The 27,326-nt window shown below is 34.4% G+C and overlaps 3 protein-coding genes across 3 annotated transcripts; all 3 read left to right on the top strand.

Annotated features, from left to right (window-relative positions):
• Positions 1-2,469: 2,469 nt before the first annotated feature.
• On the top strand, positions 2,470-9,175 carry LOC132311448 (protein DUF642 L-GALACTONO-1,4-LACTONE-RESPONSIVE GENE 2-like). The gene is made up of 3 exons (XM_059809356.1): positions 2,470-2,856; positions 6,710-7,207; positions 8,483-9,175. Exons 1-3 carry the CDS (start codon positions 2,763-2,765, stop codon positions 9,076-9,078), a joined length of 1,188 nt encoding a protein of 395 aa, XP_059665339.1. The 5' UTR covers positions 2,470-2,762; the 3' UTR covers positions 9,079-9,175.
• Positions 9,176-11,283: 2,108 nt separating this feature from the next.
• LOC132311438 (phospho-N-acetylmuramoyl-pentapeptide-transferase homolog) lies at positions 11,284-21,442 on the top strand. Its single transcript, XM_059809344.1, has 8 exons — positions 11,284-11,663; positions 11,769-11,837; positions 12,863-13,074; positions 14,275-14,725; positions 14,835-14,899; positions 17,447-17,640; positions 18,643-18,851; positions 20,949-21,442. Exons 1-8 carry the CDS (start codon positions 11,502-11,504, stop codon positions 21,129-21,131), a joined length of 1,545 nt encoding a protein of 514 aa, XP_059665327.1. The 5' UTR covers positions 11,284-11,501; the 3' UTR covers positions 21,132-21,442.
• A 1,594-nt stretch (positions 21,443-23,036) lies between these two features.
• Positions 23,037-26,087, top strand: LOC132311429 (small ribosomal subunit protein uS11x). Its single transcript, XM_059809336.1, has 6 exons — positions 23,037-23,195; positions 24,373-24,492; positions 24,603-24,648; positions 25,064-25,149; positions 25,458-25,587; positions 25,788-26,087. The coding sequence occupies exons 1-6, from the start codon at positions 23,193-23,195 to the stop codon at positions 25,853-25,855; spliced, it is 453 nt and encodes a 150-aa protein (XP_059665319.1). The 5' UTR covers positions 23,037-23,192; the 3' UTR covers positions 25,856-26,087.
• Positions 26,088-27,326: the final 1,239 nt, after the last annotated feature.

Here is a 27,326-nt window from a genome sequence, read left to right as displayed (position 1 = left end):
TTCAGTAAGAACATGAGACGCTTATATCTCATTTTAAAAAGTTAAATTTAGCAAACTAAGATTTTCTGAGCAAATGACTAATAAAGATGAAAATCTTCAGAAAGGTCAATTTCTGCAGGTACAAACCAAGTATGCCAATTTATTACCCATTTTCTCTCCAACTTACAGAGAAATCCTAAGACAACAAGTTGAGTTATTCCCTGAAAACATCAAAGAACTTATCCTTGAAGAAGCTAAGTCTGATGGTTTCAAAGAATGGGTTGATATCCAAAACTACCTCAGAAACAACAGTCCACCTAAATGAACCCGATACCATTATTATTTCTTAAGATTTATACAAACAGGCACCTACATACCTACCATAATCCTGTTAGAATTAGACCTTGTACATTATTCTCCTATTGATATTATCAGAAAAAACCTGTTTCTCAACAAGAACCACCAGATGTTACGTGAGTAAACTCTTAGGATTAAGAATGGTTCATAGCATTACCATACCTAAAGACATGCCTTTAGACGTTTTAGAAGTTTTTAACTTTCCTGATCGATTAAACTAAGTTATTATTTTTGAACAAAAACAAACCCAAAATTTCATGCCAGAAAGTCTAATTCTCCTTCAAATCCACAACACTCCTCCAGAATGGGTAAAAAATAGAGCTGTAATTCTCGGACAACATCAAATTTACATTCATTCTGATCCAACATAAGTCCAGGTTCTGACAAGACATATCGATTTTGTAAATAACTTTCATAATAATATTGACCCAAGTACCTTTAACCATTTGATGTACTATAAAGCTTATCGACAGCTTAACCCAAGCTATAACCCAGGTTTTAGACTTTTCGACCATAATGTAAATATGAAATTTTTTATCAAAGCCAGAATTTCCCATGCCATCCGATCTCCTCCAGAGACTGAGATATCTCCAGAGATTGAAGAAATAATAATTGAAGAAAAGATGTTGATTGGGTAGTACGAATTAACCTACAAAGATGAAAAAACCAGCTCACCAGACATCTCACTTGATAGAGATACCAACAGAAATTTGTCCAATATGACAGAAGTCTAAAGAGCATCCAAAGAAAAAACAGATTCCCCATCAGTGTACAGACTCTTCAATAGTATCAAGATAAAAAACAGGTCCAAAAGCAGATTCGTAACAGTATCCAAAGCAGCCAAGATCCACCGAAAGCAGATTCCAAAGACAAAAGCAAACAATTTAAAGATAAGGATGTTTCAATAATTCAATGAACCTTATCTCCAAAGCATCTTACATCTCAGTCATCTATGCTGCATCTGCAATCTCAAGCGTTGATTCACATCTCAGATTTCTCTATAAAAGGAGGCCTTTAGCTCAATTGGAGATCATCGAGTAAAAAACAATCAAGTCTAAAACCTTCAAGCATTACAACCTTCAGCTATAGTTTTCAGTGTGTTTTCCTTTGTGATTTCTTTCAGTGTGTTTCATTTTGTAAATTATTGCGTGAGAGTGTATCCATATATAAACAATGTGTATCCATGTATATATTTCCTATGAAATAAATCATCTAGTTTGCTCCTTTCAAAAATTCCATTTCCTTATTTAATCTTTTTAGTACTTTCAGGCAAGAGACTTATGTCGACAAAAAGATTAAATATATAGATTTTATTTAGCCATACAGTATAGATCATATAATTTTCTTGAATCCAACCAGTATAAACAGCCTTAGTTTTAATTTAGCAATTTCTTCTGTGAATTAACTCTAATTGTTGGCTTATTGGCCCGTTCTTGTCCGTGTTCGGGTGTTTTTACAGGGCGTTATCAGAGCGTTATCAGGTTAGGCAGTTCTTTATGTGATTTAATTGTTAATTTTATCTTTATGTTATTTGCATGTTTCTATCCGGTTGATTTGAATTTAATTTGGGTATCAGAGCCTATACTGTTTCGTTTAATTTAATTTATATATATAATCTTTTGTCTAAAGAAGTCTATAAATTCATATTAATCTGCTGTGAAATTTTAATTTATTGTGAAAAAATTAAAAAGTTTTAAAAATATTAAATAGTTTGTTCAAGGATCTTGTCTTAAGTTTATTTCATGTTCTAAAAAATTTATGTTATAATAATATCTTGTTTTGGGTTATTATAGTAATATAGATTGTTGTATGTCCAAGGTATAAATTTAAGTTCATTTTATAAAAATAGTTTGTGTGATCCACCTATTTTTAAGAAATAGTTTGTGTGATCCTCCCATTTTATTGTTATTTCAAGACTTTCACCTCATTGTATTGTAATATTTGGACCTTAAGCTCATGTATTAGTAAAAGTTCCTTAAAATATGTATATATATATATATATATATAAAATATGATCAATTTGTACTATAACTTTAGTAAAGTCGCGAGACTTTCATGACTGTCAAAATACGGCGGACCATTTATATATGTATATATGTGTGTAAGCCCTAATCTTAACCCTATATATGTGAACACTGAGAAATACTTTTCTCGCCGTTCTTACAAATAAATAAAAATAAATGAACACACTTTTTTGAAAAAAAAAAAAAACCAAACAAAAGTGATCTTTGATTTAAATAAAGTAATTTGCAACTTGAGTTGAAAGAGTAAAGCGACCAAAGAGCTGGATGCAGTATACCCGGAATCTTAAATAAAACGACAATTCATCTGTGTCTTACTCTCTCACTCCCTCTTTCGCGTACTCTGTTTTTAGAGAGAGGAAGAGAGACTGGTGAGTGAAAGATAGAGAGGATTCGGCCGTGAGGATGGTTTGGGACACAACAAGAGGCAAATGGGTCTCACTGTGTATGCTTCTGGTTCTGGTTTCTCATTCAGCTGCTGATGTACTAGCAGAAGACGGTACGTGTTCTCTGTTTCTCTCTCTCTAAATACCATATTTCACTGCTCATTTTCTCTATCTAGCTCCTGCAAAGCATCGTTACTACATTAATCTTTTACCCTTTGGTCTGTTCTTTGATGGGTCCTTCCTACATTTGAGATCTGATTAGTACTGTAGTGGAAAAGTGCTTTCCTTCTTTAATTTGTTCTTCAGTGTGGGTATAGTTTTATGTCTTATCATTGATGAAAAATCATGTGTATTGGGGGTTTTTCAATTAGGGATTGATGCTATGATGTTAAACAGTAGTACAATTTCATATTGAAAGCAATGAATTGGTAAAAACGAAATTTATTTTACAGCTATAGTGAAGGCAAAAACGTTGTAGAAATTACAAAATTATACTAGCGGCCTGTTTGGTTAGCCCGGGAATTGGGATTTTTCATAGTGTTACTTATTATCAATTTTTATGAGTGTAGAGATCATATAATGGTTTCGTCAAGTGATTAATATGTTTTAGTATTTGAGTGCCCCTTAGACTTATCACGGGTTTGAAATCCGAAGTGAAAGTAAGGTTGCATACTACTATTTGAGTGCCCCTTGTTGAGTGGCTTCAGTTTGGAGGATGAGGAATTTATGCTCCCAAATGAGTGAAAGAAAAGCTATTACTCAATTTGTTTCCCATTATAATCTTTAACATTGTTTATAACTTTATACCCAGTGGGTGCCCAAACTTGAACACTTCATCTTATGCTCTTTTAACATCAATACTTCGAATGATTACGATATAAAGAAATGGATAGATTCAAATCTTTTGAGCTCTAAAACAATTTGTTAACATGGAACATTTGGGACCAACATTACATAATGGCATTTTCTCTTTTTTATTTTCTTATTTTATTTCTTTCTTTGATTTTCTATTTGAATTCTCTTTTCTTACCTTACTTACCAAAAATAAATAAAAAATTCTCTTTTCTTTTCTTTAATCCCACTAAAAATAATTGAATTCCCTTTTCTGACCCTACATCAATATTGAATTGTGATAATTGTAGTCTTGAAGCATTCAACATTGTAGGTCCACCATTCATTGACTACCCTCTGGAAACCCTTTTCTAGCTCTCCTAAGTTAGCATGTGTGAAAGGTCTTTAATTCTTCACCACCAGTATTTTACTGGTCTCCGGTCAAACTTGTCCAAAACTTACTGCAAAATGTAGATTGTTTGATTTCACCATTGTTCTAATAAGCCTTCATACTAAACTCTGTATATTCTGAATTTATCTTTGATTTTTAAAGTATATCCGAAATCTATCATATGGACCCCTCTTATTCTTGCCATTTGCACCTCGATTTAATTTCGGCACACCTTCTGATCAAAATTTCGGTTCAGACATGTCCATATTTTATGCAAATTGTTTGGGCTATAAGCTAATTGGATGGATGGAAAAATGGATGGAAGTGAGAGGGAGAGGGACAGGGACCCTTACTTTTTGTTTAGTTTGAGATAGTAAAAAAGATGAATGCACGGCACTTTTTTTCTGTTTTCTGTTTGGTTGGAAAGAAGGAAAATGGTTGGAAAGAAGGGAAAGAGAGTGTTTTTGTTCCTTTTACCAATATACCCTCATTATATAAAATTATAACACAACAAGATTTAACAACAATTTTTTTGGAAGGTTAAAAGTGGAAGTTACATATTTGTTTGTAGTTAGCCTTCCCTCTCTCTCCTCTTCCCCCCTAGGAAGGAGGGATAAAGCTTCCTCCCTCTCTTCTCTTCCCCCAACCAGACACAAACAAACTCTTTTATCCCCTCTCATCCATCCCTCTCCTCAGTCCTTCTCTCCAACCAAACGTACCATAAGTCACTCTGTGTAGAACAGTCTTGTAAGTATTCATCTCAATCGCTATAGCTTGAATTTGCCTGTATTATTTTGTTTTTAATAATAGAATACAATATAGTAATATTTTTGGATAACCCGAATTTATTCATCCATTTAATCTCAATTTAGTTCAGGCACGCCTTCTGATCTAATCTTGATGCACTTTTAGATGGGCTCCTTGCCGTGTTGGAATGATGATTTATGCTTTAAATGAGAGACACATAACTTTGTAGCTGGGCTATCCTGTTAGTGCCAAAGAAGCTAAACAGCTAAAATATCTATTGCTATTTAGTGGAATGAGTAACTTTTTTTTTTGATTCAATGATGGTAATACCCGGTCTCTTAGAGCATTTCATAATTCACCAACGTTAACGTGCACACGTAGTCCCTCATGCACGGGGCAATTACCCGGAAAATATCCAATGGTGGCCCAAGGGGTTGGTTTATTGCCTGGTGTTTGGTGAGTCCAGGGGATGTACAGAACCAACTTTAAAGAATCTGAAGCAAATTAGGTAGAGCAAAAGTTAAGGAGGTCCTTGCTAAAGTTGTAACTGGACCCCTCTTGACAAATAAGAGATTGCTTGGTACTGATATATAAAAATAGGTGAACAATTTTACAATCTTAAAGTTATAAAAGTTTTGACTTGTGCTCATAGCAGCATAGCTTGTAATTTGCATTTACGGATTCACTTGCAAAAAATTATACCATACTTGCTCTTTTCTAACATTTGGAGATTGTGTCACAACACTCTTGATTTTTTTGAACAGCCATTATGTCCAACATTAGGTTGCTCTTTTCTTGATCTTGCATAGATGCTTGTTTATTATTATACTTTTGATTTATTTATTATTATTATTTTCTTTTTGGATTTTTTTTTTTTTTTTTTTTTGGTAAAGAAATTATATCTTGACCCCACAATTTCCTTTGGATGCTATGTGAACACTGTTTTAAATGGTTATCCTCCTCACTCAAGGATTCACCGGTAAGCAATAAGCATGCACTGTTAAACAGTGCATGCTTATATGTGTGCATATATAATAGGAAATTGATATTAAACTTTAATACTTAATAAAAAGTATCATTTTTCAGAAATCATGATTTTCTATGCTTTGTTATGATTTTTTAAAAGTGACATTATTTTTATTTATTTATTTATTTTTTTATTTTTATTTTTAAGATGGAGATAGTAACATCCATGGACGCATTGTACCTGGTGTGGTTCAGCTTTTTAAAAAACTGTTGTCAAAAAATTAAAATAAAAAATGTGTGAGAGAAAATGACAAGAGTGGTTCTGTGAAGGCCACTGTCACCAGATACGTTCGGAATGACCCATTTGGATTTGGTGCATTACTGTGGGCCATTCCCGACCCATCTGAGTCGCGAATCTTGAATTTTGCGACGATCGCCGCGCAAAAAGACGCGCTAAGCGGTGGGGTGGGTCCCCACTCGCTTGACGCGGCTTTGGATTGGACTAGTGAGTTGAGTAGTCCCCCACTCCCCACTATTGTTTAAAATCACAGTCATCGCTACATGCCAAATGATATATTTGTACATTATCATAATAAAATGATAAAATTAGTAATAAAATTCACTTCGTTTCAATTTGTTTTTAATAATTTACTATTAGAAATCCAATCTTTAATATAATTTTCTTGCATTCAAGATGTTGAATTCAATAATTTTCTTTAATGTAAATGGCTCGAGGTACTCCAATGGTTACAGTGAATAGTGCTGCTTTAATGTAAATTGTCAATATATTACTTTTAATTAATTATTTGTACAAAAGATAAAAAAGTGAAATCTTCACTTGATTGAATTTTATATAAATAATTAATCAAAATTATTATTTGGGTTAGAGTATCAAACTCTACCCTATCCAAATAAAATATATATATATATTTTCCCTTCCAAGATAAAACGGTCCCACAAGGTCAGTGTAACAGTACTCGATTAAGTGGGTCCCATTGGTGACACTGATTTCAATCCCTTTAATCGTGCAGGTCTACTGATCAACGGTGATTTCGAGACACCACCTACAGGCGGTTTTCCAAACGATGGTCTTGGAGATGGGCCCACCACAATCCCCAGCTGGAAATTAAACGGCACCGTAGAATTAATCGCATCTGGGCAAAAACAAGGTGCGATGTTCCTCATCGTACCACAAGGTACACACGCAGTGCGACTCGGCAACGACGCCGAGATCAGCCAACAAATCAAGCTGGAGAAGGGCTCGCTCTACTCCGTCACGTTCAGTGCCGCCCGCACGTGCGCTCAGCTCGAGTCACTCAACGTGTCGGTCCCACCGGCATCACAGACCATTGATTTGCAGACCCTGTACAACGTGCACGGCTGGGATACGTACACGTTTGCGTTTCTGGCGGAGGAGGATGATGCGCCGGTGGTGTTTAAGAACCCCGGGATGGAGGATGACCCCACGTGTGGACCCATCATTGATGACGTTGCAATCAAGAAGCTCTTCACTCCTGATAAACCCAAAGGTAAGATTGATTAATCAATCTCATGGTTAAGTATGTATGTTTGGCCACAGCTAAATGTGGACTATCATAACCTCTCTTTGATTGGGTCTGGTGACCTACTACTAAAATCATCTTCTAAAACAATTAAAAAGTATTTCGTATCTCCTAAGTGATTAGATCATGAACAAATTAACTTTTAATACAAATTAGCATCTCAATGCAAAGGAAGGGTGCATTCCACCCTCATCCTCGGGGGCTAGTGTATCGGGTGAAGCAGGGTGCATTCCACCCTCATCCTCGTGGGCTAGTGTATCGGTGCGTGCGTGTTTCACAAGCCGACCTAAAAGCCAAAATAATTAGGTAAGACCAACACCCAACCCATATATAATCATTACATTTGTCATCATTTGAATCCGATGTGGGACAAACTTTTGTGGTCGGGCTATTTATCTGGGTGGCTTATCTGGACTGGTACTTGACGTGACACCGTATCATGGATGGGTCTAGTTCTAATATTAACTGTAATGGGTGGGAGTTTTGCAATTCGACCAAAAAGTGTAAACTATTAAGTGGGGCTAACACCCAACCCATATATACCCATTACAATTCTCATCCGGATCCGATGCGGGAGAAGCTCCCCTCGTTACAACCCCCCCCCGCGGCGGCCCGGCAATTGAAGTATAGAATCATAGAATTAAAAAGCATTGTTCTTTTTTAGGGGTTTTTGTTTACATTGTTCATTTTAATTTTTTATAAAATGCAAATGATGAATACTTTATGCTGTTTTTGGTGACACCGAATCAGCGCCTTGAATTTAGGATTAGAAAAAAATTAATACAAAATTTGAACTAAACTTTATAACATAATATCTTATTTTTGGATCACCTTCCTTTTTGTATGTGCTTAAAGTTTTGAAGACATTAATAGCTTCCTTGAGATTTTTTTTTTTTTTTTCAAAAAATTAGTTGTCAAAATCCAAACAACTCCAACCTAACCTCATTTATTTTCCAATTTTTTATTTTTATACAAAACACAAAAGAATTTTTGGATTCTGTGGCGACAGAGTGGTGATGATGAAGATTGATTAATTTGTTAGATTAGCCAGATAATGCTTATATGAAAGGCAGTAGTTTCCGAGTTTATTATATTTAGGGGATAGCAGAAACACTGGAAATGTATATTGTTTTTATTGAAATGATGAGAGCAAACTCATGGTGAGATTTAGACTTTTAGCCAGGCTACAAATTTATTGACAACAAATAGCTCACTGGGTTTTTTATCACAACAATTATGCAGATAATGCGGTACTCAACGGTGATTTTGAGGAAGGCCCATGGATGTTCAGAAATGCCTCTCTAGGCGTATTACTCCCCACTAACCTCGATGAAGAAACATCCTCGTTGCCCGGTTGGATTGTTGAATCAAACAGGGCCGTCCGTTACGTTGACTCGTACCATTTCACAGTTCCAGAAGGCAAACGTGCCATCGAATTGCTCTCCGGCAAAGAAGGCATAATCTCCCAAATGGTTGCGACCACGCCAAACAAGCCATACAGACTGACCTTCTCTTTGGGACATGCCGGGGACTCGTGTAAGCAACCACTAGCAGTTATGGCCTATGCTGGAGATCAAGCCCAGAGCATCCATTACACGCCCAATGCTAATGCCACCTTCCAGACTGCTGCTCTGAACTTCACTGCCAAGGCTGAGAGGACACGCGTTGCGTTCTGCAGCGTGTATTACAATACGAGAAGCGATGATCAGAGCTCTCTGTGCGGGCCGGTGGTGGATGATGTGAGGGTAGCTGTGTCAGGATGTGATAGGAAGAGGGTTGGAGAGTTGCTGTTGACATTGGGCTTGGGGATTGGATTGTTTGTTTTGGTTTTGCTTTAGTTTGAAGGGTTTGTTTGGTTGGCAAAGCTCTATGTGTTATGTTGTATGGTTTGGCATGCAAGTGTTGGTAAATCATATTCCCATGTCTGTTTTTATATGGAGTTTCAGTTTAAATTTTTGTTAGGAGAGATGGGAATGGTAAAATTCAGGGTTGTAGTTTTGCCCATTATGGTGCTGTGCCACAGATACAAACAAAAGAGGGAGAAAAAGTCCCGAGTGTGACTTCAAATGTAAGATTTAAATGATGGATCTTAAGTTGGATTGTTAGAGAGATTAAGCCTTTGTCTATTGACTCACTTTTAAATAGAGATGTTTCGTTTTAGGAAAATTTTAAACTTGTTAAGAGCCCACAATTGATTGAAAGGCGCCAGGTATAGACTGTGGTGGGTTTCACGTCCTTGTCTCTGAGTCGATTGTCTTGACAATTGTGGCACATTTCTTCTTTTTAGGTTCAAGTTGGAAAAAAAAATTATTTACCTACTTAAAAAAAAGTGATCCTACTCAACATCATTTTCATTCCAGGCATCAACTTCTAAAGTCGGAATTGAAACCAAGAAAGAATAGGTAGGTTTCTTTTCACAGCCATGTACTATAGAACCATTGATGTTTATGTCTATATTCTATACTCATTGACTGCATTGCCATCAATTATAGAACAGGGAGGGGAAATTAAATACCAGAAACTTCTCCTATGATTCAAAATTGCTCCTAAGGCTTTAATACCTAAACAATAAGGTCTTAAGAAGTATGGACATGAATATGAGATACGGATATAATACGACACAAAGACGTTAATTTTAAAAAAGTAGGACACATAGCTTGAACATAAACTAATATAAATATAATTTCTCATTTATATATCTATTGAGTAAGACAATAATAGAACATTAATTAATTTATAATTCTTATATTAAAGTTGCATCAGCTAAAAATTGAATTACATATATTATACTATATATGCTATTAGATTATAGTTATATTTTTTTTAATTACATATATTGACAGGTGTTTCATCTCAATTGTTTAATGAAAGGAGGTTGGACACTTTGATTATGTGTATAATATTCATTCTAAGATTATCTTGTGTCCGGAATTTGTTGACTAAGTATTCGAGATCTGTTAGCCAAGTGTTCAAGATACGTCGACGAAGTGTCCGGAATGATAAAAATTATTTTCGAAACTATACACAAAGCCATAAAGTGTTAAAGGTCGTGTCTAAAAATGTCCATAAAGTATCTACGTCTAACAAGGTGTCAACAAACACACACCTTCGTAGAAGTGTTCGTCGTTGTTACTGTGAGTGCATGCATCCTTTGACTAACAAGAATATTGTTAAGCAGCTACTTTTAATAATAAAATAAAATGCAAAGAATAAAATAGAGAAAAACCTAAGCATAATTCTTACCAACCACAACCGGCTAAACACAATAGCCTCTGTGGTGCCCATCATATTTAGCGTCAGTTGGCAGAGATAGTACAACTCGAAATCTAATTCGGGTTACTAATATCATTGTCACCGGATACAACTTACAAGTAATCATTGCTTAAAGGCTCGTTAGACTAATGTTTTTGTTTTGTATTTTCTGTTTTTGTTAATGTGTAACAAAATAAAAGTAGGACGCATGTTTGATAATATTTATTATCATTAAAATAGTATTGAAATACTTCCAAAGTTGAAGTCAAAATCAGAATCATCAAAATGATACTTTTATTTACTTTTGTACCGCAGCAAAATACTGTTTAAAAAAAGAAAATAAAAAAAAAATCTTAATTAACATTTTTAACAAACAATTCAAAATTTCAAACTTGCAACACTTTTTATTAAACATGTCCTTATGTTTTTATTTTAAAAAATTTTGTAACAAATTTACGTTACTAAATAAGTTTCGAAATAATATTGAATATACTCTAAAGTTAAAATATTATTTTTATTTCGGATCAAAATAAAAATACAAAACAATTATAATTGTCAAACGAGTTTTAAGTCACATAATTATCCTAAACAATATTGGTTCTTCCCCGTTCGGTTCTGTTCTCGGTGACTTAAATTTTACTCCGTACCACTTTGGTACTCCGGAAATCATTACAATTATTTCTACAGTAACCCACTTATTACAGGTATTAACAACCAAATGGAGGAATAACATGGTATATGCGTTCCCAAAAAGTCGCACCTTCGTTAATTTCGAAGTCAGGTGGATTTGTTTTTTTCTCCTCTCTTCCCTCCACAACGACGCTAACCCCACTCTCTCTCTCCTAAATATAAGATGGTTCCTTTGCTCATTAGTACCTTACCAATCACACAAACACACGCATACACGCAATGCTTCAACAAACAAAGCAATCTCTATCCTTCACATTCTCTCTCTACCTTCAGAGTTATTATCTTGTAATTGTCATATCAATTAGATTCAACAGCAGTCATGCGATCTCATTCTTCTTCGGCGAACCTCCACTGTTTTTCTCATCAGGGGGTTTTCCGATCCACCAAACGCTCCTTTTTTTCTATCATACCAAGCACATCTCGCGCTTCATTCGATTCAACTCTTTGTTGTCGCAGACCCAGCTCTTATTTTGGTCTCAAGGTAATCCTCACACACACACACATATATATATTAGATGATTGTTTGATAATATAATTGTTGGATAATATAAATGCCCCTTGATTGATTTTGTTGCTTCTTGTAAAGCGCTTGGAATCAAGTGCCAGAAAACACGGACTGAGACGTAAGATCGTCCAAGTTAGTGCCATGGATGAGGTATAATTTTTTTTTTTGTCCAATTAATATATGATGATGGTCTACTTTATTTGTTGTTGGATTTATTGTAAATGTGTGTTTTTTTCTTCTAGAAAATGTTCAAAGTAGAAATGAAAAACTTTGAATTATTTGATGAATTAAAGTATTAAACAGACACCATGAAACTGTAAACTAAGAAACTCTCTCTCTGTTTTGACAAAGATTCATAGCTAGTAATTGATTTGGCATAAACTACAAATTCCAAATAACAATGATTGAACAATCCATGGAAAATCTCCATATTAGTGAAGATCAACAATGCAAGTGAATTAAAGTGTGTCGCCAAGTTAAAAGGAAATAAAATAAATAAATAAGAGGAGAAAGATTTTCTTAGTCCAATGTATGCTTAAGTCCACAGGAATGAGTAACCTGCAAGAACTAATTTACTAACAGTGGAAGAAGTACAACAAAAGAGGGCATGTACTTAACTCTCTGCAAGAATGACATATAAATCACAAGACCGCATGTAAAAATAGAATACTATAATCAAAAACATCATAAAAGCACCCCAAGAAGCTTTGACTGTTAAATTGTGAGAGATGGTGATGTGAAACCGTACAGTCCGTGCTTGGTGTATATAAACCCCTCTTTTGTCCTGATAGTTTCTCTCTAGTGATGATTTACTTTTTTACACTAAAAACAATTCTTTAGCAAACTACATTTCTTGTCCCCATTCCCAGTTCTCAAGTCAACAAAGCACATTCTTGAGAATTCTCATCCTTTTGAGAAGAAAACACAACTTAAGATCGAGGACAAATAAGAGTGCAATTTGTTAATATGGCTTGGGAGGCGATATCTTGCCCACTACAGGTGAAATTCATATATAAGTGTAACGTTGTATTGCTATGTAATATGGTTTTTGCTGTCTTTGGCCGTAGCATTATGGTCTTGTAAATTATTATCAGGATACATCTATATCAAAACAAAGTTTATTGTTTCTAATGCATGACTATAATGCACCTGATGTTTCACATTGTGTCGTTTAGGGGATCTCTTCACTTGATGACTGGGAAGACAATGACAAGGCTTTTGAATATACATCTAGTGACGGTGACGATAGTGACGGAGAATATTTGCTAAATCCAGTGATTGATGTTGATTTGCCTAGCACTAGAGAGAAATTTCTTACAACGAATGATGCTTTAACCATGACTGCCCACCGATTTGCAATGATTGGGAAAGGACGCAAGAAAAGAAGGCAATAGCACCCCTTTATTTACTCAATACTGATTTCTACTTTTCTATGCTTGCTTTGTTGCTCTTTATTAGATAGAGCTTTACCAGTCTTATTCCCTTTCTTGACTTTCAATCGTTTAGAGTTTCTGTTTTTCTTCACCGTTGTGCAGCATGATTTTGAAGGATTCCACAAAATGGTGTATACTAATGAAATTTTTGTGTAATTTTTAATTAAATTATCCGTAAGTGCAAAGTTTTACCATGTTGGGGATCTCTTTCAAACATCAAAGTAGAATATAATGTTCTGTAGACTTCTTTTGGCATTTTGGAGGGAAAAAAATCCAAATGTGCAAAAAACCCAATTGCTGTTCTTTGGGAGTATTTTGTTTATGAGAATGCTTTACTATTATCACATTAAAAACTGGTCAAAGCTTTCATATTTTGGCCAAAGTTTCATTGTTTCATGCTTCATTATAAAGAATTCGTATGAATTTCACTATCTAGTAAACATTGCATGATATTTTGCAGAATCTCTGGTAATTTTCTTTCCATTTCCTTTTCTTTTATTTATTTATTTAATTTAATTTATTTATTTAAAGGTGTAGCTATTAGTCTCTTACATTTCATATTGCAATCCGTAGCTTTTCTATGACTTGTCAGAGCTGTAGAGTCACATTTTTGGTCCTTTTTAAAAAGAGAGAATTACTTGTTAGGACCAACGGGCTAGTGGCCTAGCGGTATCAGCCTTTTACTTCCCAAAGGAAGGTCAAAAGTTCAAGTCTCAGAAGAGACATGTGTGTGTGAGTATCAACTAGGAAAAAAAAAAAAACTACTTGTTAGGATTTTGTTGAAGTTACTTTAAAAGCATATTCCCTGTGGTCTTTCAGATGTGTTCTTGAGTAGTGTTCAATATCTTGAGTTGTCATCAGTCTTACTATTATGTAGTAATATATATATATGCATATATATAGGGTCTATCACACTTGAATGTTTCATGGGGGTTCTCTTTTATGTTTATTATTTTTGCTGCTGGTTGGTAAAGTCACAAATGTCTAGTTTTGCATTTTTGTTTTCCCTTTCTGAAGATAGCAATATTGCATGGATAATGTAAAAAAAAATTGTTATTTTTGTAATGTACACAATATTGGTCGACTTAACAAGATGTTTCTATTAATTAAAGGTTTTATATTGACATGTTTCTTTCGGAACAATCTAATTACAGGATTAAATACGGAGTCATGAACAATATTGGGCTGATTACCTTCTTGACAGTGCTGGTTTTTGTTGTGGATTGTTGTGCATGGAGAATTGTCAGACTGCCTTTGGAACCGTTTTATTTGATGCGTCCTTTTTGTATATCTGCAGTTTTAGTATCTTGTGCAGGCTACATTTGTGTCCCAATACTTTTTAGTTTGAAGGCTTGCTCAATCATCAGAAAAGTAGGGCCTGTTACACACTCCACTAAGAAAGGAACCCCCACTATGGGTGGATTGTTTTTTATCCCAATTGGTATAATTGTTGCGGAAGTCATAGTTGGTTTTTCTTCTATTGAAGTTTCTGGAGCAGCAGCAGCAACTCTAGCCTTTGCTGCAATTGGGCTTCTTGATGACATCTTAAGCCTTATTAAGAATGATAACAATGGTTTATCTGCTTGGATGAGAATTTTGTTGGAGGTAAAGATACATTTGTTGCTTTCTCCCTCTTATATCTTTTATTTGTTTTCTTTCTTCTAGATGATGGTTATCAGCATTTTAGGTAATCTTAAGTTGTGGTGCTTTGCAGGTAGCTGTTGGAACATGGTTTTCATTTTGGTTGGCATTCACAAATATATCATCACCCTACAGCATGTATACTTTCTTGTAACTAATCTGATCAACATTTTTCTGATGGTAACTCACATATCTGTTCTCATGATGTCAATTATTCAAGGAATCTGAAGTTCTGTTTGAATTTGTACTAGTGTTTATAATTCAACTAACATGTGTGTTCCTTTTCCCTGGAATACATGAGATTAAACTATCTGTTAAATGATTTATTTTATGGCTAAGCGGGCATCAGTTGTTGTTCTCTCTCTCTTTTTCTGATGATTTTTTTTTCTACCTTCCCACCCTCTACAATTACAGCTCTTATGTTTATGTAGCTAGTGAAAATGTACACAAATAAAAAAGGAAACTTTTTATCCTTCCGATGTCTTTCTCTAATGAAGCATTGTCACTCAGAATTTAAAGTCTTCATTTTTTTTTTAACTTAGTATTACTCCAATAGACTTAAATTCTATTGTACAATAACTTGATTCACATATTTTACCAACCTTATGTGATTGCTTCAACCTGATACATAATAACAGATTTTATTTTAGTAAATTGGACAATGTACAGATTTTCTGGTCCCATGATTTTTAATGTTTTTTGTAGTTTACACGTGCTTTTACTACTTGTTTCTGTATTCGTCAGTTTGTCTGTCTATTTTCATTGTCCTTTTTATTTTAATTCTTCCATATAAAATCCAATGAAACTTGGTAGTTGCTTCCTGTTAGGTATCTATGATGCTATGTAAAAATGTTAGGTGTCAGTTTTTTATTTATTATTTTATTATTATTTAAATTTTTATATGTAGATGCATTAAATATTTGTTTGATTAACTACAGGTAAAAGATATATTGAAAATATTATAGTTTTTTAGAAAAATTCACTGAAATCGTGGATCTTTGAGAACATCCTGATTATATACTTGCTGCCTCGTTACATGCTAACCATGCTTTGATGTTGAATATACGATTGCTTTATTCCTTCAGAAAACATTTATTTTTTAGTAACTGAAGGGAAAACCCACAATAAGTTCTTCCCGGATCATCAAATCATCATTTGACAAGGGGATACTTAGCATGAGATCCGTCCAGTGGATAGCCGTGTTTTTTGACATGTGTATATATCTTTGCAAAAGAGCTGAAAAATGTATTACTTCATTTATTTATTTTTGTATAAAAAAATCTCATCTTATTTAAAAATGGAGGATAATCTGGAACTCATGCCCTCCACTTTTAAACTATGGACATTCTTGACCGACAGATTAGTGTCATATAGAACAACAAACATTAATCTTAAGAACTTGGAAGTTGAAATACTGAAGAAAAAAAATAGTTACAACAATTTGAAGCAGAAAACAAAACATATGGAAAAAGAAGACTTGGTTAGCATTATGGCCTTATAAAGCATTAGTGCCATAAACTACATTGTTAAAAACAAATTGCTTTTAGTTTTTTAGATATATTGAGTATGTGGTAATGTGAAATGGAGCCTTATGAGGCTCTTATAAACCTTAATATATATATATATATATATATTTTGTAGTACTAAGTGATACAAAGAAAAAAAAGGCACAACATGTTATGACTTTTAGATAAGGAACCCTAATTATCGTTCGTATATGAGAAATGGATAGAAGAAGATGAAACTATCATTACAATTTGCTACTTCAAGGGGATATGTCTTAAACACAGGGCTAGGCTCAAGGCATGTCTCAAACAAATTGAAGCAGATAAACAACACAAGGAATGAAGAGGATCTAGCTTTGTGTTTTGGATATGTTCTGTGTACATAGTAATGTGAAATGGATCATGAGGCTCTTAAAAACCTTATATTTATACATAGTATTGAAGTTCTTGTTTGACCAAAACCTTATATTTATATGTAGATTCAAGTTGAAGTCTGGGCAAAACCTTATATTCCTATGTAGTATTCAGGTTGTAGTATGTGCAAATCCTAGCATACTAGGAAAAAATTGACATTAGATGCTATGACTTGGTGGTAAGGAGACCAACTAATGCTGTGCCTTATCACATGAGCAGGGCTTTAAGTATATTTCATCATTGTTATGCCATTAAGTTGTGCTTTGTCTGGCCTATTTTATGCTGAACATTCAAAGAGGAAAAATCTCTATTGATGAGTTAATGATATAGAAATTCATTATGTAAAATCACAATATATAGTCAAATGCAACATGCCAATGTCAATGACAGTCTTACAATGCTCAAACTTATTATGTGGTAAACAATGAATTAGGATTTGCATATGCATTGAGAATCCCATGAATAAGTAGTTCAGAGTGCAAGTATTTTCAGCTAATTTTCTGAAAGCAAATAGCTGTTCAATATCTGTTAATTGTTTGCAATGGTGTACTATTCCGTTTCATTTGATGTTTGATTTTGTTATTATCTGAATGACAATATAAAACTGTGGAAGTAGTGTGACAAATGGATGCCCTATCTGGTTGCTTGAAGATTATACACAATTCTCTAGTCAAAGCACTTGCATTTTACATGAAAATATTTATGCATCAACTGTCATAAATATCTGATGCCGTTTCTCACATACCAATTTTGTTTCACAAAGCAGGAAAATGTTGGTTCCTCTACCTGCCCCGCTGGGCCTAGTTTGCTTGGGAAAAAGCTATCTATTTTTGACTTCATTCTGCTTTGTTTCTATGGGAAATGGGATTAACTTAACAGATGGTCTTGATGGGTTGGCTGGAGGGACTGCTGCATTGGCTTTTGTTGCAATGTCGATTGCGGTGCTTCCTATATGTTCTGGTTAGTATGGTTATCGTTAAGCTTAAAATGTATAATCTTTATTGTATTTCCTCTAATTATCAAGAGCTAATATTTAATAGTTTTTTATCTTTATATTTTTAATTTAAAAAAATCAATTAAATGAAAAAATAATAAAACTTTTAGGGGTGAGTATACAACTACAACTCTAGATCTAGTCAGTTCTTCTCAGAACTTCTATGTAACTAATTATACTTGTGTAATTGATTATGGTTGTTTACAATGGCCATTAAGTGGTGTGGATATGGTGTTTTTACTTTTTACCTCTGATGAAACACTAGAATATCATTTTGTTAATTACAGGATAATACTTTGAACAAAATCGGAGACATGGCTTGTAATAGAAATGAGTGGAAAAAGAGAATTCATGTGGCCGACCCCATTCATATGGGATAAAAGCAAGGATGATGATGGTGATGACGACGATTTCTTTGAACAAAATGGTAATAATCAACTCAGCATGAAATAAAACTTCAGTTTTCGAAATGAAACTTGTATATCTAGGTTTGGTTTGACAAATGTTGAAGCTGGTAGAAAATCTATTTGGTTTTCGGTACTTTTGAACAACAAAAGAATATGCCAGATTTAATAACTGTGATAGATTTAACAACTAAGAGCTGTCAAACTGGACCATTTGAAAGGAAGTGGAGTTTAAAAAGTTTAGAACATGCATTTTTCTTTTTGAAAAAAAAAAGAAAAGAAAAGGAAAAGTATACCACACAGTTATTTGCCTTTGGAAAGTGTTTGTCAACAATGCCATGATCAGCTGACCTTGTGTCCAGTGGGAATATGAATATCAAGTATTTAAACATTTCCCGAGAACAGAATCTGAATTATTAGTTTTGTAAATAAAAAAGAAGCATGCACATTGAATAGCAGTAATCCCAGCTTTTCAGAAATTTAATTCTTAGATGATTTGGAACCAAATCTTACCTGTATTTATCAGAACTTTATCCGAGTACTAACTCTTGCATATTAAATCAGATCTTGCTGTATTTGGTGCATCAATGGCAGGAGCCTGTATTGGTTTTCTTTTGCACAACCGGTACAAGGCATCTGTATTTATGGGTGATACAGGATCCTTGGCATTAGGTGGAGCTCTGGCTGCGATGGCTGCTTGTACAGGAATGTTCCTTCCATTATTCGTTTCATCTGGAATCTTTGTGCTGGAAGCACTATCAGTAACAATGCAGGTATTTGATGTTTGTGATAATTTTCTGCATGCTTTTTCTTCAATATTTATATCTATATATATAGTTATTATTATTATTATTATTCCATAATACCACTCTCCATTTGACACTGCAGTTTTTGGCATATTTTTCCGCTATCAATTTATATTATTTTTCCTTTTGATCTTTTTATTTTCCTCCCTGGGTCTCTTAACTCACATATGGCCTTCTGGAGATTCTTTTTTGTGGCTGGGGAAGCTAGTAGATGGTTGATCAGACAGACATTTTAAAAAATAGAAAAACAAAGCAGAGAAAGGGTGGTATTTTTTGTTGGATTGGAAAAATGCTTCCCTTTGTTTTTAGCTGAAAAAATGCAAACTTCATATTACAGAAAGTCCGTTCATATTCTGCTTTGGTTGGATGCTTAGTTGAATGAATTTTTTGAATACCCAAACAGAACATTTCGGAAAGCCTTGCTTAAAGTTGTACTCTATAATGCATATTTGATCCATAATGGAATTTGAACTTCCTTTATTATCACTGTATGTTTTATCTTAAATAGTACATTGCAAAACATTTTTCAGTAGTAAATATTATGCAGAACTTTTTATTAAAAGTAACAGTATTATTTTGCTGATTCTCCACAACCTGGTATGAAATCCATATAATGAGAAGTGCATTGCATTGCATTGGTTTTATTTATTTATTTATTTTTTATTTTTTAAAGGAGACTATTGATGTTGGGTTTTTGGGCCTTTTGGCACATTCTGCATTTTATTTTTCAGGATTTGTTCTTTGTGTAGCATAGCGGTATGCAATACCATATAAAAACTAGAGGGAAAGCATGCGCTGTGCATGTGCTCCTTACATCATGGTTTTCTTTTCTTGTAGACACAGTTATTTCTCAATTTCTTATTGCAGTCACTTTTACTCATCTAAATGTCCCTATATTGCCTGTTAGCATTGTTCCAGAAAAAGATTCCTAAACCATCATTCCCTTGATAAAATTCCTCCCTCTGTCCCAAAATGAATGTCCCTTTTGGGGACTCCAGCTCTTTAAAAAGACATTTGATTAGTGCATGCTTCCTTTGAAATTTCAAAAATACCTTTAAAAATTTGACTACATTAAATTATTAATTAGGACAGTTTTCTGAACTCAAGGATAATTTAGGAAAAATTCAATATTTTACATCGACTTTTCAAAAAGACATTCATTTTGCAACATAAGAGGGGCACTTATTTTGGGAATGATGGAGTAGATGCTTGCTTAATATAGTAACACAGACAAGTAGAGGGGTGCATATGCTATGCATGTGTTCTAGTCTCGCTGTGTTTTTTTACCTTGTTGAGCTATTTCTCACCCTCTTGTCATTTATAGCTTCATCTCCCTCTTATTGCATAACGGCTGTAATTTAGAAAGTTCAAAACAGATTTGCTCCCATATCAACTTATTTGTGAGATGGTAAATAGACGGAACAATTGATTTCCTTACAAACCAAAAGCTGCTTTAGCATGTTAGTCAGCAACATGAACGCACACCCTAAAGCGCATTGAATTTCGAATCTCTAATTAAACTACATAATCGGTCTGTGCATCCAAGAATAGTATTGATACATGAGCAAGCATTCAGCTAGAAACGCATAACTTTTCATAATTGATGGATTTATGATAAGGAAATGATTTTTTGTTATTGATGGGTGGGTTCAAGATGGTTTTTTTATTTATTACTAGTCAATTTCCAAATTTTGTATGAACATATTACTGGTGGAACTAAGAACAAATAAATGCAAATTTTGTCAGTGCATAGAGAGCAGCATCCAAGGGTTCTATAAGATACATAAACATCATATGCATGGATGCATGCAGGAATCAGGCATTCAATGTGGGCAAGCATACGATTTTTTTATAAATGACGGGTGGGATAGTGGATTACTTGTTTTTTTTTTTCCCTATTTATTACTGGTGTATTTCCCTTCCTAAATTTTGCATTTACATGTTACTATAGGCACTGAGTAGTGAATAATGATGTATGTGTTTTTCTTGTGTCTGAAAACTGGAGAACTGAATGATAATTTGTGTTTTTCTTGTGTCCGATAACCGAGTGCCCTTGTCTTTTAGGTATCTGTTTTCAAGATCACCAAACGGTTACGAGGGACCGGCCACCGCATATTCCGGATGGCGCCATTTCATCACCACCTTGAAATGACTGGAATGAAAGAGCCAATCATTGTTGCAGTTGCATATGCTGTTTCATACGTGTTGGCTTTATTTGCAGGATACATGGGTCTTATTTCAGCGTAACTTGCGCTACACACTTAACCCAATCGGTGTTGACCTGAGCTACATCGCTCTTTTCTCTTTTTCAAAAGTAAATTTTTGGGTTCACACTAATATTCTTTGCTTTAGAAAATGTGAAAGCACATGAGTTTATATAGGCAAATTTTGACAGGAGTTGAGTCATTGTGAATCAAGATACCGAGTTTTCTTGTTGTAAACATGGGGAAAAGGAATTTTACTTTCAACAGTAATTAGTTTGGTTGATTTTCATGCCGACCTTCAATTATTACATTATTGAATGACATGAATGAAGACACTGTAAATTTTTTACCCAATTTTTTTCTTATTTTCTCAGAATATATTATTTGATGTTGGCTTTGGTGCTCCATCTAAAATATATGCTTTTCTTCATACCCAGACCGGAGCCTGCAAAAAAACTGGATCGGTGTTGGAGTGGAGAAGGTTTCATTTTTGTTGAGGGTGACTTTATTAAGGAAGCCTTTAGCCCTTTTTTGTACTTTTCTTTCCAAAGCTTCTAGGTTCAAATGCTATAATTTTATTTTTCAGTATTCTAACGGCTATAATTTTGGTTAAACTACAAGTCGTCGTATATTTTCTTGCTAACAAATTGTGATTTGTGTTTGAGATAATTTTTCCTTCCTTTTAAACCCGAGAGATGATATAGCATTTGAAGGTAAAATTGTGTACATTTTACCCTCTCTTCAAATCCAGCTTGGAAGTCTTGTAGACTAGAATAGCTCTCTCTTGTTATGTATCTTCTTTGCAAGTTATTCAATTTAACATAATTGCCAAAACAAAATTAATAAAAAAAATAAATAAAGGGAAAGAGAGGGTAGAGTAGTGGAAGATGGTGCTAGATGGTTAATATGGAATTAATTTTATGTTATGTTTGGCAGTATTGAATCGGCGCTTTAGATTTGAGATTTGAAATTGTAGAAAGTTTAATTTAAAATTTGTATTAAATTTTTTTAAATACCAAATTCGAGGCACCAATTCGGTGCTCCCAAATATAACATGAGAAAATTAGGCTCGTTATCTAAAGGGTGGTTGTGCAAGGGCTGTTGTTTCGGGTCTGCTTGGTACGCGTTTTGTTTTAATCCGAAACATTTGTTTTTGGTGTTTAGTTTTAACCTGAAACAAAATAAGTGTTTTAAATAGTAATCAAAAACATGTTTGGCTGTTTATTTGTTGTAAGATTCTTGAAAGCCAAAACATAGAAACATATTTGGTAAAAAAATATTGTTTTGAAAAATATAATAGTTACTTTAAAATTGTCATTTGAAAAAAAAAAACTTATTGTTCTTGTTATAGTATCAAACGTTACAATGCAGAAATATATAAAAATACTAAATTGGTGTGTCGATTTTTGACTACTATTCATGAAACATTTAAGTATTGTGCAAACTATGTGTCTATTTTTTTACTACTGTTCATGAAACATTTCAGTATTGTGCAAACTAAAATATTTTTAACAAAAACATATGTGTTTTCACTGCTCATTGCTAGAGTACCTGACAAAAACTAAAACACCAAAAAAAAAAAAACTTGTGCCAAATAGGCCATTCATTTAGCAATTTAGGATTTGAAATGGAGTGAGTTTGACCATAAATTCGACCCAAGTCCAAATATTTTTTTAAGGGTTTTAATTTTGAATAAACCCCTTAACTGGTCATCGTGGACATTGTCGTTTGGACAATTTAACCCAAACGTGCCCAGCCCACGATGAAATTACATATTACCTCGGTTTCACAAATTGTGAGTCATAATTACCTAAGAGAGACAGTTTTTTGAGACAGAGGGAGTTCGTTTTTGGTCAATTGCAATCTTTCTCTTCTGATGCTGGGTCGGGTCAAATTCTGAACTCCTTTGGGGTCCATTTAATAATTTTCTAAAAGTCAAAGGACGTCATTACAAATTCCCCACCACAAAACCCTAATTCATCTCTTCATATAAAGCGCAGCTAAAACAAGTTTTCGACTCTCTCCTCCAAGGGTTTTCGAAGTCGATCGCAGCTCTCTCTCTGCATCGTCGTTCACTCTCTAACAGTCTCACCAGTTCGAAAACATGGTAAGTTCATTTATAAATCCTTTATTTTGTACTGTCGATTTGTTTAGAAATTAAATTGTTTTGTCTGAGATTGAATATTTTTAAAAAAATTTAAGTGTTACTAGATGTTTCTGTACTTGTTAGGTCTTCAATCTGACTTTGATTATATACAACTATATGTAACAACGTTCAGATCAAACCTATTTGGGTTGTAATTTTTACATCTGTTTGTGCATCTATTTTAAATTTTTATTACTCACCGCATCATCTGTGCGCTAATTTTTTTATACGATTTATGGATTCATATACGTGTGAAGTTGTGATGCTAGGCATTATGTAACTGCATCTACGCATTCAATGGATATTTATTTTTTATTTTTTTATTTCTTATTTCAAATGTATACTTGCGTGCGTGTGCGTGTGTGTGTGTTAAACTGTGCATGGGTGTGTATATTTATAATGTATTATAAATATGTTATGTAGAAATTTCTAGTTTGGAAAAAAAAAAAAATGTAAGCTGAAGCATGTGTTTATGGTTACAGTAATATTCTAAATTTGTTCCATTTTTGCAATAAGAACTGTGTTTGAGAATTTGGTCACTGTGATAAGGGGAATAACTTGCCAGTATGTGTTTGTTGAAAAATATCTCATTTCCTTGTGCAAATCTGGCATATTTATTAATGTCATTCACAATTGGACTTTTGGTAACTTCTTGGTTTCATCCGATGATTAACCATTAGGCATCTTAGCTCGTGCACAATCATATGAATTGAAATGGAATTTAGCATACTTGGAACGGGCCTCTTGGGGTGCCTAACACCTTCCCCAAGCATAAATAAACCCAAATCCTATCTGTGGTTTTGGCTTCACTAAACTAAAGGTGCTAAGAACTACCACACGAAAAAGTCCAACAGTTGACGTACCTTCATTCTCATTCTCTGGTCCAGTTTTCCTTACTAAGGGTTATTTTGATGACTTTCTGAACTTTGAGTAACATAAAGTAGCTTTGTGATTCAGGACTTTTATATTTGTCACTGAATGTCAGTGTGGCTTTCATTTATCAAGATTCTTTTTATTTATACAAGAAGAAAAAAAAACTACCAAAGTTCTAATTGGACTAAGTTTTGAATTTAAACTTTTCCTGCTTTATATTACGTTATGTCATATTCAATTTTTTTGTGGATGTATCATGAATTAGTCCAAGAGAAAGGCTAGGGAGCCAAAGGAAGAGAATGTGACACTTGGACCCAGCGTAAGAGATGGAGAGCATGTTTTTGGGGTGGCTCACATTTTTGCATCCTTCAATGACACGTTCATTGTAAGTTAAAAAGTTTTTTTATAATAATATTAATAATATTTTTGGCTGATATTTTATTAATTAGCATCTTTGAGGCCGGTAATGGGTGGGGTTTTCTGTTTAACATGCAGCATGTGACTGATTTGTCTGGACGAGAAACACTTGTTCGCATTACTGGTAAGGGTTATTTTTTCCATTTAAGTTGAATGTGTGGTAATCTTCCTTTGATAGCATTGAAAATGGTGCCAAGTAGATTGTCCATTTATAGATTATGGTCCCTACGGATATCAATTTTTGCCTTGAAAGGCTTTTTTGTTCATGGGGCTGAGTAGAATAAATAAGTGTATACCTAATTGCAAAGTATTATTTATATATTTATGCGTGCGAGACAAAATGATTTTCATGTAAAGTTATTTCATTGGTTACTACATTCACGATGAATATATTCAGAGGGTTAGGAAACCTTTGTGTTTTTTTTTTTTTTAATGACTTCTCAAGGGATGTGGATGTTTCATTATTTTCTCTTGTTTACATTAAGAAAAAAATTCAATTATATGTTTGACAATCTACTTTCTATCTATTAAAAACACAGGTGGTATGAAGGTGAAAGCAGACAGGGATGAGTCTTCCCCATATGCAGCAATGCTTGCAGCTCAGGATGTTTCGCAAAGATGCAAGGTTGTCATCATTCTGTTTTGCAGCATATAATGATCATGGTTATTTGAATATTTATTTTAGGTCCCTAATTTTTAATTACTTATTTCTGTTTTCGCATTTCTTTTCTTTAGTCAACTCCATTAGATTCCTTATTGCAGTCTCTTTTATATATGAGTGTTTTTTGTCTGAACTAGTCGTTTTATTTTCTTATTTTTCTTTTTTTTTGGCTGGATTTTGAACTTCCAATTGATAATTCTTTATTCAGAATGAAATTTAATGTCTTGGTTTCTTCAAAGTAATACGGGTTTATTTTTTCTTTTCCCTTTTAGGAACTTGGTATCACTGCCCTTCATATTAAGCTCCGTGCCACAGGTGGGAACAAGACAAAAACACCAGGTCCAGGTGCTCAGTCTGCTCTCCGGGCCCTTGCTCGTTCAGGAATGAGAATTGGTCGCATTGGTAAAGTTTCTATTTCTTGAGAGCTTCCCTATTACTCCATTTGAAGATATCTTATACTATTTTTTCATGAACAGTAGAATAAAGATTGCATATCCTTGTTATGCTGTTGATCCTTAGGTTCCTATTGTGTTTTTTGTTGAATATTGCCAGCAATTAATTAGTTCTAATGAATTTTGACAACATGTAATTTTATGTTTCAGAGGACGTGACCCCAATTCCCACCGACAGCACTCGTAGAAAGGGTGGTAGGAGAGGGAGAAGGCTGTAAGCTTGTTCTTATCCAGGCGAAACCATGTCGGTGTTGGCAGTTGTCGAATTCCCCATTTTTATTGGTGTTGCTTTGAGGTTAAGCTGAAGTTAATTATAAAATTTTAAAATGTTGGCTTGTGACATTTTCTTTCTAAAGTATTTAGCCTCTAGTCTTAAAACTATTTACAGTTTATGTGACAATTGTGTTGCAATTTATTATTGTGGAAGTTTATGCTGCTACTATTTCTTTCTATCTGGGTTGTGGTTCAATTCTTGTTTTCCATGAATGACATTTTCTTGAAGCTATAAACAGGGAAGATGGACCCTGCAGCCTTGCACATTGGATTATAACTTGGGCGGGTCTTATAATTTGGGTTATGAACTTTATAATGAGGGTTGGAGACTTCAAATATAATGTTACCATTTGAATTTGATACCCAAATCTGGTTGGTTGGTTCCTAATATGAAGGACTTTGCTGTGTATATGAATATCACCTCCAGCTAGATCATAATATGAACATCTCTAGTTAGCCCGATGCCGGCGTATTTGATTTCAAACTTCATGGGACGACTGTTTAGGTCTCGAGTCAATGCGGTAGATGATTTTTTTTTTTTTTTCTCTCCCTCATTGGATGATTGTTTAACTTTTGTTTTCGTAGCTCAGTGGTTGAGTTATTCTTCGTCGTCCTTGGAAGCTGTGCTATGAGCTTTCGGCTCCTCTAATTTTTAATTTAACTTGTACGAAAAAAAAAAACTCTATTAGAGGGGGTCTAATCCGTTCATGACTATACTCTTTCGTAAAAGCAAAGAGTACGGGTAGAATTGCATGTTTGATGCACGTTAATCAATATAATGGGACCTATTATCGAACATACAGTGAATAAAAATTATTCACTATATTTTAAAGGGTAAAGTGCAAAAAATCCCTTTCAATTATTGGTCATATGTAATTAACCCCCCTGATCTACTAATTTGACATATAACCCCCTTGAACTAATCAATTTGGTGCAATTAACCCCCTCCGGTGATAAGCCGGTTGACTTTGGCCGTGAAGACGCACGTGATGGGTCACGTGACAAACCAAATTTCTTTAAATGACCATACAACCCTTTACCTTTATACCCAAAACCACTTAAAACACTCAAACACGCCCTTATACTAAATATACACTGTTCATCGTCAATAAAACAGACGATACCATCACCACCGTCCCGTCCGTCCCCACAACTACACCTTCGAGGATGAAGATGGCCGGCGAGACAGATTCGGCTGTGAGGATGGAAATGACCGGCGAGATAGATCTGGGTCTTGGACTTGGATTTGCAGCGCGGCAAGCTTGAGGATGTTGATGGCAGTGAAAAGTTGGTGAGAACAGATCCGGCTATGGTGGATCGAGCTCGCGGCGGATCTGGAGGAGACAAGAAAAGAGCTGTGAGAATAGATCTGGCGGCTGTGTGATGAGCTCTTGGTCGGCGCGGAGCCGATGAAGG

Source organism: Cornus florida, unplaced genomic scaffold (genome assembly GCF_030987335.1).
Source record: "Cornus florida cultivar Cherokee Brave unplaced genomic scaffold, ASM3098733v1 CherokeeBrave_3.0.0_Hap2_Chr01, whole genome shotgun sequence".
Classification (NCBI taxonomy): domain Eukaryota; kingdom Viridiplantae; phylum Streptophyta; class Magnoliopsida; order Cornales; family Cornaceae; genus Cornus; species Cornus florida.
This window is presented reverse-complemented; position numbering and strand designations above follow the sequence as displayed.